Source organism: Rutilus rutilus, assembly GCF_951802725.1.
Source record: "Rutilus rutilus genome assembly, chromosome: 3".
In the NCBI taxonomy this organism is placed as follows: domain Eukaryota; kingdom Metazoa; phylum Chordata; class Actinopteri; order Cypriniformes; family Leuciscidae; genus Rutilus; species Rutilus rutilus.
Genome location: NC_140211.1, coordinates 17,657,030 through 17,674,169, shown reverse-complemented (window position 1 = coordinate 17,674,169; position 17,140 = coordinate 17,657,030). Strand labels below are relative to the sequence as shown.

At 37.1% G+C, this 17,140-nt stretch overlaps 1 protein-coding gene across 14 annotated transcripts in view; it reads right to left on the bottom strand.

Annotated features, from left to right (window-relative positions):
- mark2b (MAP/microtubule affinity-regulating kinase 2b) overlaps positions 1-17,140 on the bottom strand; it is a 47,668-nt gene that overhangs the window by 24,460 nt on the left and 6,068 nt on the right. For all 14 annotated transcript variants that reach the window (XM_084403451.1, XM_084403457.1, XM_084403455.1 and 11 more), the window contains exons 2-6: positions 5,207-5,377; positions 4,162-4,215; positions 3,227-3,275; positions 1,086-1,151; positions 839-909 (exon numbers count right to left, since the gene is read on the bottom strand). In XM_084403451.1, coding sequence (XP_084259577.1) covers positions 839-909; positions 1,086-1,151; positions 3,227-3,275; positions 4,162-4,215; positions 5,207-5,377 — 411 coding nt within the window. The remainder of the gene's footprint in view (positions 1-838; positions 910-1,085; positions 1,152-3,226; positions 3,276-4,161; positions 4,216-5,206; positions 5,378-17,140) is intronic.

Sequence of the window (17,140 nt, the reverse complement as noted above, 5' to 3'; positions counted from 1 at the left end):
CCCACTTAGCACCACCTGCCACACACACTACTGTTCAAAATGGTATATGCTCACCAAAGCTGCATTTATTTGATCAAAAATTTGTAAATATTACTTTAAAAATACTTTAAAATGTGATTTATTCCTATGATTGCAAAACTGAATTTTCAGCAGCCATTATTCCAGTCTTCAGCGTCACATAGTCCTTCAGAAATCAGCAGATTTGCTGCTCAAGAAACATTTCTTATCATTACATTTGAAAACGGTTGTGCTGCTTAATATTTTTGAGGAAACCATGATGACGTTTTTACTGTAACTTTTGACCAAATTAATGCATTTTTAAATAATAAAAGTATTAATTTGAAAGAACATTGTACTTAACATTTGAATGCTATGAAATAAGCAAAATAAATGGAGTTCAAAAGTCTGAGACATAATAAAAAATCTGGGATTCTAAATTTTATTTACATTTGGAAATAGATAAAAGTTTGGGAATTTTGGAAATTCTTGACTAAATTAGATTTTTAGGTCACTAATTAAATAACTAAATATTTGCCACTAATTATGTGGACTCATTTGTACAGATGTTCTTGCTTCCACTGAAACACAATGCTGTTTGGATCATTCTCAAATCGTGCTAGAGAACATAATCATCAGGTTTTATGTTAATTCATGTTCATTTTTCAATTAAACTTTTGCACTCAAATGTCACCCTGATGATATAATCTGCAAAAGATATATTACAAAATTTAGAATAGAATACAAACTTTTCACTAATGGACTCAGACTTGGACCTTCTTGTACATACATGTGAGCTTTTACACTGAAGTATGACTCACTCACATGCACTCGCACTGACCTGTCTAAATTTGGCACGAGCTTCCTTTTCTTTCATCCTCCCGTGAGCAACAAGGTAATCAAAAACCTCGCCTTGGAAATGGAAGATGGGAACATTGCAACAGAGTAGAAAATGACAGAGGAAGGCAAGAGGTAAAGAAGAAATGGTACAGGATGAGGAAAAGAACATTATTATAAAATGCAGTGTCCTGATTTTCAGTTCTTGACATGATTGACAGCTGGCAGTTCTAAACTTTCAGCCTACTCACCTCCACTGGCATATTCCATGACTAAATACAGCGTCTTGTCTGTCTCGATCACCTCAAATAACTTCACTGATGGGGAGAGAGAGAGAGAGAGAGAGAGAGATAATCACAAATCAAAACATAAGAGACTGTTCACACCAAATTTGACTTTTAGGCGCATCCACAAAAATACTTTAAAATGAAAGAACACATCTCTATGAAATCAATTACACTGACACTGTCAGTTAACATATCGCTTGTTGCTTTGCATAGGACACAAGCATGACATGGTAAAGCAACAAGCAATACATGTTAATCACTTTTTTGTTCAACACATCAAGGAGTAAGTGACATTTTATTGGTTGATAGCTTTTTCCTGTTGTGTCTTGCTGGATATCCCACCATGAAATCTAATCCAAAATCTTGCATCAATAGATTTCTGCAGGGATGACGTATTTTGTAGGACAAAACCCAAAAACAAGTTAGCATTTTAGCTCTTCCAGATCAATTGTCCTGAAACCAATAGTTATTTTTTTAAGCTTAATGGTGGTGATGTTGAAGTCATGTGACAGTGGTGTAGTGCGTTTTATTGCCTATGATTACCTTTTTACTTTTGCAGATTGTATTTAGGCTTCAAAATTCATAAAATGTTCATTTGGGGAGATTATCATGATGAACAAAAACATGTAAGAATCCAAAACTTTTGTTAGTCACAGAGCTTATTTTCTGCCATAATCCAAAAGCCAAACTATTTTGGGAATCCAGGGAACCAGGGTGATGCTTCCGGTTTGGCCTACAAAAAAACATCATCACAGCAGCACCTCTATTAGCAATAGCTAGCTGAGACTGTTGTGCTGTGCAACATATTCGCTTTTGATGTACACAAACAAATGATCTGTCACGTCCAGTTTAACTGTCACTGTGTGAATCTGTATCTGTAAAAATGTCCTTTTAAACTTTGTATTCTGAGCCATTTATTCCGGCATCTTTTCAGAGAATGACAATTTTCAATCTGACTGTTTAAATAGATTTAGAGCGAAAATGAGTTTGAGAATATTTATACTTTTGTGTTTTTTAGTTGCATCAGACTTGGTGTGAACAGGCTTAACTGCAAAACTACTCTATTGGGGTTAACAGTGCCAACAACTGGTGTTGAGAAAAAAAATCCTATAACTGATAATAGCACATCTACACCTCTAAAGCACAGCATTATTATTTCATGGGAAAACAGAGAATGAGCTTTGAAGGAAAGCAGTGGTGATAAACACATCTCTTTTCATATAAAGCGCTTCAGGCTTTGCAATGAATGCTTCAAAACCCACCATATCCGTCTTGATATGGTAAAGATTACACTTACAAACTGCATTAGAATGAGTTTCCTGAGCTAGTAACAGTGACAAGACATTTTTCTCATAAAAATCTCATCAGCAACCATAAAACCTACAAACGCACTAAGGAGAGAAGAGAACAAAATCCTAAATGGAAAAAAATTGAAATGTTCCAAATCCAAACAGCATCTAATAAAGGAAGAAACATTAATAAAGTAGAATTAGAAAAACGAACAGGCATTAGGAGCTGCGTTTTAAAGCTCAGAGCTATTCCATTCATCACAGTCTATTCAACGAAAACAGGCCACTACTGTTTGACATTAACGCAATGAATAAAATACATAATCCCTACTTTGTGTGTGTCGTCATGGAAAGATCAAGGAGCGTTTCGGATCAATCAGCTGTGATTTTGTGATGTGATACCAGCACAGGTATTTGAACACTCGGCCATTGAACAGAGAGAGAAAAGGCTCTGAATCCTCAGTGCTGCATCCTCAAAGGTGGCAGGTCTTCCCTTTCATATTTCAGCTCTGTGCTTTGATATTTATGAGCACAAGCTAAGCACTAATGAGCTGGCGCTTCAGTCAGGACCACCGACACAGCACAGGCAAACACACACACACATAAAGACTTAAACACACTGTGTGCAAGTTTGAGCAAACGCACATCAGCACACATCAAACAGTCGATTTCTTTAGCATCTATGAAATCAAAGCCTCGGGAATGCTGATATCAACGATTTTCTGATGACTCATGCCAGATGCTGAAGTAAAATACTGTAATAATTCTATTAATTGCAGTGTGGCAAGTTAGACGGGTTCTTTCTGGATCACTCACCGATGTTCGGGTGATTCAACAGCTTCATAATTCTCACTTCTCGGAAGAGCTGAGAAAACACAGAAAAGAGAGAAGGTTTGAGAAGATCATTGGCCTTGACCAGGAACTCTTCAAGCCTGCGTTCCTCAAAAGCATCGTGAGCTAAATTGATCGTAGAGACCTTTGGTGCCAATGGTACAACTTAGGCTTACGATGCTTTTGAGAAACGCTGCACAGGTCAATCCCATTTCAAGTTGGTCCAAGCTGGTTGGCTAGGGTTAGGTGGCCTCTTAGTCTGACCAGACTTTATAGGGGTTTTGACCACTTAAACAAAGTAGCTGAACACCAGCTTGTTTTAAAGCAGTTTATAAATACATTAAGTAAAAAACAATGAAAAATCTATGCCTGAACATTTGCTATTGTCTGTTTAAATAATAGATGTAAATATGCTCTATTTTTGTGCAAACACAGATGTACTGCGGCAATCTGGGATTACATACACTGTCGTTCAAAAGGTCAGTAAATTTCAGTCAAAAACAGTAATATTGTGAATTTAAAATAACTGTTTTGTATTTACATTTTTTATGTAACATGATCGTTAAGTAATCATTCTAATATGTTGATTTAGTACTTAAGAAATCTTTATTACTAGAAGTTGAAAATGTTTGTTCTGCTTAATAAAGTGTTTTTTTTCCTAGCACATACATTGTTAAAATTTCACTAGCAGGAGGAACAATGCAATAAACACATTTTTAATGTCCTCCAGGATTCTGTTGTAGTTACAGCAAAAAGTTAATGGCACATGACCGTTGTAGGTATGTGCGCGTGGGGATAAAGCAGAACCCGATCATTCCCACGTCAGAGGAAATCCTTCAGCATCTCTTCCTGTAATTACCCCCTCTATGCCCTCTCTCCAGACAGATATACAGATAAAGAGAGGAGATCTGCAGACTCACTTTTTGAAGACTAGAAGAGTTGAGCTGGGTCTTGTCTATGATTTTCACTGCTACCTGTGACAAAAGAAACACAAGCACATATTTAAACACATCTCTCAAACGCCAAAAAAACAACAACAGAGTCACAAACAAACAGAGTTACACTAGAAAGATGACTTTGCTAACTAATGAAAGCTAACTGTGCTTGCTCCATATTAGCATGTTTCTTCAACTTTGAGCACTACAAGCACATCCCAGGGTTGATTTTAATAAAAGATTTCAACTTTTTCTTTGATGAAAATCATATTAAAACTGGCTTGAACACTTTCCAAAATGCCTTCATTTATTTTTTTTACTTGTTGAAATAAATCATAAACCTATTAAATATTTATTGGGTTACAATAATTTCTATCAGCTTTGAAATACATGTGACTCCCACAGTTGTGGTATAATTTTCACCCTACCAAACAATTTTGCCCTTAAGAAAGTTTATTAAAGAGTACTTGTTTAGCAAGACTGAAAAACTATTAGAGAAGAGCATGCTTTAGATAAAATATGAAACGTGTCAAAAAAGAAAGAAAGAGGAAAAAAGCATATTTGATTATTTATTTGTATCACATCCAATCCAAACCACTATCATACGTGATTTGAAATTAGATTCCACTTCTAGGGCCAGTTGCATGAACACAGCTATTATAATATGTTAAGACTGTGTCTTAAGAACTAGTCTGACCAATTATCAGTTAGCCAAAGGATAAGTCATACTTTCGTTCTCAAAATTAGACCAATCCAAGCTTTTCAGCAACTGATTTAAAGCAGTTATGACCTATCTTAGATGCCTAACTTGTAATACTTATCTAATCAGTTTATGCAACAGGCCCCATATCAAAACGGTCAACCCATTAAATAAGTGTACTACAAGTATCCACTATATGACTAACTAATAATTCGATTTTAACTGTGCATTATCTAGAACAAATCAGAATTGTCTGCAATATGTGTTACAGGGAGCTCATATAGCGTGGACTCGTCTACTAGATCCACTATACACAGGAGACCTAGTTACCTCTTTAGAAGTGAGGACATGTCGGGCCAGTTTAACCTTGGCAAAGTTGCCCTTGCCGATGGTCTTCAGCAGTCGGTAATTTCCTATATGGGGGTTTTCATCCGCCGTCGGCGCCGCATTGCGAGCACGCGGGACACTGGTACGCACTCCTCCTTTGGCATCAGAGTGAGTCTGACAGAAAGATGAGATATAGGGATCAGCACAATGTTTCAGATGGTCAAACTCAGATGACACTCAAATTCAACTACATTCTCCCACCTCACTTTCACACACTCACACATACTGTTCACATACAGATTCACAAGAGGAAAATATGGCTACAGACACACAGCAGCAGAGCAGAATACTGCTCAATCTTTTTGGAAAGCTAAAGACACAGTGGCGATCACATCCTCTAACTGAAGTGAATACCTGACAATTAAGGGGTCAGAACCAGATCAGAAAGTTTGAGTGATATGTGAAGAATGAACAGAACCACAGCAAACATTTGAAGCAGCAGTTGGTGTGTGTAAACGTCACACCAAAGCAAGCCCAAACATACAATTATGGTACAAGTAATAAATAAACAATCTTTTGATGGTATCAACTTACATCATAAAGCTTAAACCTGTGTTTTGCTATTTGTTAGCATCAGCATAAGAATGATTTCTGAAAGATCATGTGACACTGAAGACTTTTCAGCTGTGCCATCACAGGAATACATTTCATTTTAAAACATATTAAAATAGTAAACAGTTATTTTAAATTGTAATAATATTTTACAATATGACTGTTGTTACTGTATTTTTTATCAAATAAATGCAGCCTCTGTGAGCATACATTTTTCTGCAATGTTTTAAATGGCAGTGTACTTGTGTATCTTAGCTAGCAAATGAGTAGGCATAAGGCTCAGAGAAACACATGCACACTCAAACTCGCTGGTTCCAAAGAGATGAATATTATGTAATGCATCACATGCACCATGTTAATGTATGACATTCTTCAGCATTGGTGAACACTCTCAATGTCCTTTTATTCTCAAACTCTGACCCAGCCTCCACACACACAGTTGCGAATCATTTTTTCATTATTACTGATCACACGAAGTATTAAAAATGACAAAAGTGGCCGATCTGAGCAAATGACAAGAGCAAAACTTGAACTTGCATCGTTCCCGAGTGGAGCACAACTCAACTTATTGGAGGATGTGCACTAACAGATATGAATCTTTAATGGATAGTTGACCCAAAAAAGAAAATTCTGTAATCACATCACCATGTTTTTCTAAACTTGTATGACTTCCATCTGCGGAACACAAAAGAAGATATTTCAGGGAAAAATTCATTTTGTGTGTGTGTGTGTGTGTGTGTGTGTGTGTCCATACAATGGAAGTCAAAACTGTTTGGATATCAATAATCTTCAAAATATAATCTTTTGTGCTCTGTAGAAGAAAAAAGTCAAACAGGTTTGGAACAACGTGATGGTAAATGACAGATGACAGAATTTTTGGGTGAACTATCCCTTTAATAACACTAATCGAGGGAAGAATATGATGGGACAAGAGAGAGGAGGAGGCATAACCACATCAATCGTGAAGCGTTTTAGTGAATGAAAAATCCTAATCTCATGAGACCTCACTCACTGCTTTTTGGATGTTTTCCAAAACGCCCGATTTTTCGTTAACCCCACCAAATCATCTCAATTTTCCTGTCCAAATAAAGATAAAATCCCAATTTCTCCCATTACCCCATTACACTGGAAAAACATACAGATCAGATCAGATTAGATTAGATTAGATTGGATTGGATTGGATTAGATTACAGTGGATTAGATTAGATTAAAACAGACGGGTCCATCTGCAAATACACAAATATGCTACGTGCTTCCCTATGTTTTCCTGCTTTCGTTCCGTCACAAATAACGCAAGTAGCATCATGCTGCATTTATCATTTTAATCTGTACAGATGTTTCTCCATTTTGTACTCAAGCGAAAGCGGACACAGAGCTCATTAAAGAGAAAGTTCAATCATCAAGAGGAACCCAGCCAACTCCATGCGCTCTGTGGTGCGATGTGTGTGTGTGCGTGCAAACCACAGTTAACAAATCCGAGCACTGTACATCACGACAGCTCCGTCTTCTTCAAAGACCAACCGATCAAAGTTCAAAGCCATAAATGTAACATTTGACGTCAGCCCACTAAATGGTGCACACTCAGAGGTATGTCTTTAAATGAAGATGCTCTTTATTTCTTTACTCGTTTCACATGATGCCAATTTTGAAAGAGGGGTAGCTCAAGAGAAAGGCATGAGAAAGCCTGGCTGAAACAATACAGCAAAGCCACACTGTCTGTCTGAATGTGTATTCATAGGTAAGCTGAGCCAAGAGCAGTACCAAAGGTCAGGGCATGGAAAGCAGGAGATTGACAGTGTGCTGACAGGAATAGAGGGGCAAGGACTTAAGGTATTAGAGGGCAAGTGTGCAGATATGCCTGGGGACTCAGATTTGAGATTTTAGACTTTGGTATGGCTTGTGTGTGCGCGTAGACAAGGGAGTGCTGATACAGTTCATGCTTAAAGCAGAACTCATATCAATACATCACTCATAAACAGCAATGATGAAGCACAATGCACTTTTACAATGGCACACTCCTTCCTAGCTAATCAAGCAGAACTTCACCGGAGACCTGACCCATTGCACATGCAAACATACTGTACGATAAAAAAAAAAAAAGTGTATAAGCAAGCGTTATTCACAATTTAAAGCATAAACTCAGAACTCCAAAACCTAGTGAGCTGCCGGTCTAGATGACATTTTTAAGCAACAAAGCTGTACTAGTCTTGACACAAAGATTGTTCCAAATGTTTAATATTTGATTTTGGTAAAATTTTGAGCCAGGTATCCAACAATGCACTGCAAAAGGACAGCTACAACTTTCATCTCAGATGGCAGACATGCGCTATCGTTCAAAAGTTTGGAGACATTAAGATTAAGAAGATTTTGGAAATAAGTCTCTCACCAAGGCTGCATTTATTTGATTACAAATACAGTAACAACAGTAATATTGTGAAATGTTATTACAATTAAAAATAACGTTTCTATTTTAAAATATAAATAATCAGCATTTTCAGCATCATTACTCCAGTCTTCAGTGACACATAATACTTCAGAAATCATTCAAAAATGCTGATTTGATGCTCAAGAAACATTTCTTCTTAATATTATTATTATCATTATCAATGCTGAAAACCGTTGTGGTGCTTTATATTTTTGAGGAAACATTCCTAAATAAACAGAAAGTTCAAAAGAACAGCATTTATTTGAAATAGATTTGTTTTGTAACAATGTAAAAGTCTTTACTGTCACCTTTCCCGAATTTCCCCATTGTGGGATAAATAAAGGTTTCTTCTTCTTTGATCAAATTAAAAGTATTCATTTCTTAAAGAAAAGTCTAACTGGTCGCAAATTTTTTTTATGTAGTTGAGGGATTTTTTGTTACATTTTCTTTCAGTAATGAACTAAAATAGTTCTATCTAATTAAAGATAAACCATTTTTAACTAGAATTTGCATGTTGTATGAATTGCTTGTGCTTTTAGCTTAGCAAAATGCTAACATCAATCCCTTCAGGAATCAAATGTGATTGTTAGTCAAGTCTTTTTGTGAGTGTCACATGAGGAACTTGTGTGGCACGCATTAGTGACTCTTAATTAAGTAGCTTGACCTGACATATAATGTTTCAAATCAGTCACTTCCAAGTTCCATTTAGTTTAAGATGTTTACTTAAAGGGACAGTTCACTCAAAAATGAAAATTCTGCCACCATTTACTCACCCGTACAAACCTATAAGACTTACTTTCTTTTGTGGAACATGGAATGGAATTTAATGGAAGTCAAGTGTTTTTCAAAATATTTTCTTGTGTTCTACAGAACAAAGTCAATCATGTTCGGAACAACATGAGGAAGAGTAAATAAATGATGGCAGGATTTTCGTTTTTGAGTGAACTATCCTTTAAGGCGGCATTAACTTCCTATGTCCTGCAAATCGCCACCCTTCAATAAAAACAAATAACTTCTTGTCGCTTCAAACTGCTGACAGAATCAACCATCTTTAGAAGGTAGCTGTCTATGTAGACCGCAGACAGTTCACTAGGATTTAGAACCGAATCGGGGAGTCTCAAAAGGGCTAATTTTGATATCCTTTGGCATCTACCTTACTATTAAAGAATCATCTAGGACGAAGGTCAGTCTGGGTAAAATAAAATGCACTTTTTTCTGCTCTTTTTCTGGTTCTTTCTTTCCCTTGCTCCATATCATCATCTATCTCTCCTTGTAATTACACCCTGCACAGACACAGACAGCAGTGAGGATAGGATAATGTTCTCCCTGACAACATGCTGTCTGTGGCGAATCTTTTTTAGGTTTACTGCGAGTCCTGCTCACTTCAGCGTTGAACCTTAAATACCACCTTCTCCGGCAGCTCTGAGATCCCGAGTTTAGCTGACACTGGTTCAGCTCAGTGGGAAGCTCAAGACAGCTGATCAGACCCAGAAGCTGCTCTAAGTGCATCACATTGCTGCACAGCAAAGAATTCTGAGGCCGGACCTGATGTTTATGGACCAGGTTATGAGTTTTAATCACTGATCTTCTAAACTTTCCTCAACAGTCTCTTTAAAAAAAGTTGCATGAGTGAACCAGAGGTACCGGCAACCCTATAAACACAGATGCTGTAGTAGCTGTAAAGCATGCTCTCCTGTTCAGTTTAAAAAACACACATGCACACTTGCACACAATCCAGCGTGTCTTTGAAGAAGCAGTCAGTCGCTGGGTCGTGATTGCAGCGTTGCCATGGAGATCTGTTGTTCATCCTCATGCGATCTTCTCTTTTCTTTACCTTTCTAAAGGACAAGCTCCCTTTCCTCTCTCTCTCTCTCTCTCTCTCTATTTCCCCCATAACTTTTCTTCATCCTCTCTTTCTCACTTGGTGTGGCTAAAGTGAAATTGGGCGTAATATTCCAAGTACAGAGAGTGAAGCCCATCTCTGTCTAGAAAAAGAGAAACTATTTTTCAACACACACACACACAGATGCGGTCATACACGCCCAGAAAGCGACAGTCACGATGAAGAACTATAAATACTTCACCACCTACACATACAAGATCTCTCTTTCACACACACACACACACACGCGCGCGTTTTCTACAAAGTTCTGTTTTTGTGAACCTTAATCCCATAATGGTTCTAACTACATATTAAACAAGACCATCCTATTTTTGAATGAGTAGCTTTAACTATACGTCGTAATATAAACATTCAGACAATTAACAAGTCAAATTCAGCAACCATGTTGACTGCTTCTGTGATTAATACGTTAGACTGATCCAAACTGTTAAAGTCGCAATGAAACGAAGTAGCAACAGATCTTTTCTTCGGTATCGGGATGTACATCCGAGTATAACGGAATATTGAAACAGAAAATTGTGGACGGGTGGGTTTAAGCTGACTAAATGATTGGAGAAGTCTGGCGGACTGGCTTACATCACCAAAGAGAAGACGTTTTCACTGGAAGATCGAGTTATGACATTCTAATTAAACATTAGAGGTCAAACAAAATACAAAAAAATTAAATAATGATACAGCCTACATGATGAAACGGTCACAATGAAATCCAAAACATGCATTTACAAAATAGATGAGTAGTGATTTTTCATTTCATGCCAACTTTAACTTGTGATTCATTAAATGAGCCATGCAGCAGGCAACTATTATATAATATAAAACTGATTTGACCTGTTTTCAAGTTCTAGGAAATTGTGTAATGAAGAAGAAAACAAAGGATGGAAGAAAGGAAGGAAGGACAGAAGAAGAAAATAAAGGAAGGAAAGGAAATAATGAACTATAGGAATGACAGGAAAAAGAAAAAGGGAGGAAGGAAGTTAAAGATTGATGAATAATTGGATAGACAGACAGACAAACAAATGCAGAAATTTCTATTTTTTGGGTGGGATCATTCCCTGTTCGCATGTCTCACGTCACATCAAACCGGTCAGAAGAATCATACAAAGGCAGAGAAGGAAGGATGAACTGATGGATGGGTGAATGGCGGTCAGGGCCTGCAGGTGATGCATGGAGCTGTAAATCCCACACTGCCTCTATTTAAAACTAGAATCAGGAGGCAGCCAAGGGCACAAACAGAGAGCAGATGGAGTGTCTCTCTCACTCTCCCTCTTCTTCATCACACCTCTCCCCTCGCTTCTCCAGCTTGTCCTATGTCAGAAAACTGTCAACAGTGAATAAATAATCCTGATATTTATACGCTCTCCCTCATTGAGCAGCAATTCATCTGGGATATAGAGCTTCACCGGGTGGCCTGGCTCTTTCCGGAGCACTGCAGGGTGTTGTGTACGCCCTTCTGCCCGCATGGAGCGTAGATGACAAACAAATACACCTCTAGTGACTGTTTACCTTTATAAAACATCTACAGAGAAAGACAGAGAGGGAAAAGGGCTTATACTTACACAAGTCAAATATAATTATATTTGTCTTACATAAGAGTGCACAAATAAATTTGATCATCAAAGTCGGTGAACTCACTACTTAAAGGGATACTCCACTTTTTTTGGAAATAGGCTCATTTTACAACTCCCCCAGAGTTAAACAGTTGAGTTTTACCGTTTTCGGATCCATTCAGCCGATCTCCGGGTCTGGCAGTACCACTTTTAGCATAGCTTAGCATAGATCATTGAATCGGACAAGACCATTAGCATCTCTCGCAAAAAAATGACCAAAGAGTTTCGATATTTTTCCTATTTAAAACTTGACTCTTCTGTAGTTACATCGTGTACTAAGACCGACGGAAAATGTATAGTTTGATTTGATTTGGTCATTTTTTTGAGAGAGATGCTAATGGTCTTGTCCGATTCAATGATCTATGCTAAGCTATGCTAAAAGTGGTACTGCCAGACCCGGAGATCGGCTGAATGGATCCGAAAAAGGTAAAACTCAACTGTTTAACTCTGGGGGAGTTGTAAAATGAGCCTATTTCCAAAAAAAAGTGGAGTATCCCTTTAAGGAAAAAAACTGTAGATCAAGAATTGCTTTAGAATCAGATTGAGAGGTAGCTAAAGATTCCCTCCCCTAATAAAAACTGCCCAGAAAGGTATCAAACAGTCACGCATTAATTCACCATATGAAATGAAAGCACTAATAAAAACTCGAAAAGGCACTGAGGTCCTAAATGAATCAGTTGAGAAAAGACAAGCATTGACTCTATCCTCAACATGACGTCAAGCTCCTGAAATCAGAGAGAAGGCCTCGGCACTCCCTTCAGTCAACTTTACACCCAGTGCAACTGGAAAGGCCTGTTTACACGCACAGAGCGTTTTAGACTCTGGACTTGATCTCAACACGATGACTCCATGCACGGCGTCGTAAAAAATGCAAAGCCGTGTGTAAATGTGATCCCTGTTCAAGTTGCTGAAGGTCAGGGAGCTAAAGAGGGTTTACAGTCCGCTGTGTTCAGTCTCATATTAAGCTCGCACTTCAGCCATCCAACCTCATGTTTCCAAACACATCCAAATTCCGTGCTTTCTGACAGTATTCAAATTCCTCCCCTTTCCGAAAGGTAAATCTGGCCTCTTGTTTTTTCTAGGATACTTTCATTTGTTTGGGTGTGGTAGTTACACAGAAATGTCAATGGCAAAGTTAATCCCAACTTTGAATATTTCCTTCCCACACTCTTTCTACTGCCTTTTTCCATCCTATATTTTACACAGCTACCTAATTAATAGAACATTCATTCATGTGAATATGAGAGAACAAACGACTATTATCAGTGAAGCCGAGTGCAGATAAACTTTTAAATCAGCTAACCTACAATGTAAAATGTAAATCGATCTAGCAATTTAAGATCTCAAACCCTGTCAAAACGTCTGCATTGGGCAGCACAACACAAGAAATAACAACTGATATTAGAGCAATTCTAAAAAGGTCCACAAGTTGGTTGTCTGAATATAGTATCCACTTGATCAATACATTTACCAGAGCAGAGGTCAACCCTAATGTTACCAACCATGATTAAAAAGTCAATTTACAAATAACTAGCGCTTGACTGATTATTATGTATGTGATTGAATTTACTCTCCTTTTGTACACTGACTCATTACAACCAAAGGTTACATTGGAACGAAGCCTGCAAAGAAGGCCGTGATTTTATGTCTTTGGGCACTTTCACATTCAAGCTTTTTGTGACTTGTATGTGAGGCTTGTAAGACTGCAGTAAAAGGCAGCTTTGATAAATGTGAACAACAGTACGGTTCACTTTTGATTTGAAACAAATCCAGTTAGAAAGTGAATCACTACTGAACCAGGGTTTTTCCTCGGTGAATAATGGTCTTCGGTTGTGGCGGACAAACACGGTCATCCACACACACACAGTACAAAGTACACTATCCAGGTGATCTGCGAGCCCAGAATTGACAATAAATCCAAAATAAATGCAAAGAAACAGTATATGGGTCATTGACGAATAAGGTGTTTAAAAGTGTAAAAAAATAGAATAGAGATATAACTATATTTGAAACCATTTTTTTGTTTACCTAGGTGTTAACAATAAGATTTTGTGGTTTGTACAATTAATTAACACTGTTTTTTGTCATTTTTTACAAGATGGAAAAAATTTGTCACCAAAAAAGTCATTCGGTTTAACCACTGATTTGACATTGATGTTGAGATAGTATATAGTGTGTACCACAGAAGAAATATTAAATAAAATTATCACTGATCTCATAAATGTAATCATTTATTGGACTACTCTAAACACTCCAACATATTCAAGTAAAACATTGCACAGGGAAAGGAGAAAAGGGGAAATGTAAAAAAAGAGCCTTATCTGCTTTATATTTGTATTATTGTAGTTCCTTCAGCTATTACAATATTATTCCATTTAAATATTTACTATATCGGTTTTACCGAATGACCTTTTGACACTTAAAAATCTTTAAAATACCTTTATATGTAGTAAAATATAATTAAAACCTTACATACTTTGTTTTTTTATTATTATTAAGGCCTTTGGACAAAAAAATGACCCGTCACGTCATTGACCCATATGTAATATAAACTCATGCTATATTATCATGAAACAAAAACAATCACTGTAAGGGCAGATACCAAAACAAAGTGCTTAGAACTATTTTATATTTAAAAAATCTGTACATTTATATGTAAAAAGTAAAAAAAAAGAAAAATTTTGAAAAGCTAATGAAATGAATAACAAAAGTAACACATTACATAGAAAAAGTGGCAGGTGTGTTATTTTGCATTTACACTCCAAGGCTTAATGCACAGATCATTTGACATACAGTATCAGATTAATTTGTTCCATCCATTGCTATGGTTATCACTGTCATTCAGATTCAATCGTGCATTTAAATATGGTTGTCAATCCAGAAACTTTGCAATGTGTAGTTAGCAGCACGAAAAAAGAAAATGAGAAAAGATCGCTGCCATCATAATCACTGAACCTGTCAATTACAACGTGAGGTACTCCTGTTAACTCCTTATGAAGCTGAGCTGTCTATGCTGTGCAATACATCTCTTATATTGTCGTCATGTTTATACTTTCACACGCATGCAGAACTCGCGCCGAACAAAACCTCTGGCCGACTCACCAGCTTGCAGCAGTTCCTGGCACTGCAGAACAGCAGGTATTGTCACATTAACAATCAAATAAGTCTCTGGCAGGACAAAGATTCATTTTGGCAGCAGCCAAAATATTTTCAATACAGGAAAAACCCCACATTTCAGTTCACTCAGTGACAATTAAAGTTAAGCCCATGGCAGCTTTTTAATACGTAGGCAACAGCTTCTATGTACTTGTATAGGAAAAGACTAAAATCTCTAAAACTATTTGTCAAGAATATGTTTCAGTAACATATGTCCAAACAGCAACCAAATCCGACAACAAAAGTATCATAAAATCTGGGCAAACAAGTGTGTTCAAGAGTAAAAACAGACAATACCTTTATAAAAAAAAATGTGGCTCTTTTAACTGAAAGGCAAGAAAGCCATACTGAGTATTATGATTTCTCTCATTAATTTTTCTATGATTGGTCCATCTCCCTCCTTATAACTTCCTGTGATAAGGTATGGCTTTAACAAAAGAGACAGAGGACATTGTTAAAAAATGTCAAGCTTCACTGGTTGGTAACAGTGGTAAACTGCAAACTGTAGTTCTGACATTCAGAAAGAAAGTATTTTATCCAAAGCATTATCTCCAAAAGCTGCTATAAGCTGATTGACTTCTAGCCCAATTCATCTGAGAAGACGCAGCAAGACACTCAAATGTGTTCAGCTCACTGTATTGTGGGTCTTTCCCTATAGCCATATAAGGCTACAGGACCTGAATGAGAGCCATTTCCACAGCACTGATTACATGCTGATGTTCCGTCTAGTAATTTATCAGTAATGACAGTGAGTCAAACGTAATGCTGTCCACCCCTTCAGATTTAACCACACCTAATCCCCTCATAGAGTCTAAGAACATGTGGATGCAGTTCAGTCTCTTTACATGTAGTAACTTACATCTTTTATTTCTAACAGAACCAACAATTTGAGTTCACAGAGACTTACCAACCAAAAAATGTACAATGATGGCGGCCATACTTTATAACCTGCTCTTTCACCTGTATTTTCCTATTGTTCTCTATGTCAATACTGGCCTTTGTTTGTGTATATAAAACATGGATAATACTAAGTGTGGAAAAAAAAAAATGTTTTAATAGAAATCAAGATGTTTGTTTTTTACATGATGATCATCAATTCAATCTTTCAGAATTGAAACGTTTAGTTATATTCTACTCCAGATGAAACAGTAATAAAACAGCTGCTCAAATGACAAGATTATGCCATTTTAAAGAGGCATTTGTGCATCCTCAATGAGTTATAAATCCAGGAATTACTATAATCAGTCGCTTGCCAGCCATCCTTATAGATGACATGATGATGGATTGTTTATATCTAAGCATCTCAAAAGATTACATACCTGCAATGCTATCTAGTGCTTGCAGATCAGCTTTGACTGACTGGATAATATCAGGATTATCATCACATTCATAACAAACTGCTGCCATTTAAAAAAAAATTCTTTATTCCAATGAAATGATATGCTTAGTGGAGCAAGAAGTGCTAATGGAGTAAATCACTGCAGTGGAAACCTATGAGTCTTTGAGACTGATCAGGGTCAGCGGACCCAACAGAGATCTGTGGTAGTATATGGAGGATGTCCAAACGCCACACCAGACTGAACAGCATAGATCACGTTTTGAGGACTTCAAGACGTGATCTGTAAAACCACGCAGGTGGACAGACATTAAAGCCACAAAAGATACAGCGATGAGGACAAATAATGACAGTGAGATAGAATCACAACAGGAGAAAATATGTTCATTTTGTATTTAAAGGGATAGTTCACCCAAAAACTCATTTTCACCCATTTAACTCATGTTCACTGAGTTCCACCGATGAACATAAAAGTAGGTATTTTGAAAAATGTTTCAACTGTTTTTGTTCATACAATGAAATTCTGTGGTGTCCCAAAGAACTTTCACTGTATGAACAAAAAACAGAGACATTTGAGGGCGAGTAAATTATCATAGATTTTCATTTTTGGGTAAACTATCCCAAAAATTAAGTATGATCATTTAGCAATGTGGTATGATAGTATGACATCATTCGCAATGTGGTATATTTCCAAGTGCCACAGCATATTGGTGTTCCCTACCAGAATTAAGTCAGACCAAACAAGAATTTGCAATAGATTGTGGCCGACTCCTGAAACGATGCCAGTCACCCTCTTTTAAGAAGGCCTTTCGAATGGGATATGGGAAACGAAGGCCAAGTACACCCTCAAGAGCATCTTGATGTATTTCTTAAATCTTGCAGTCAAAAATGTGCAATT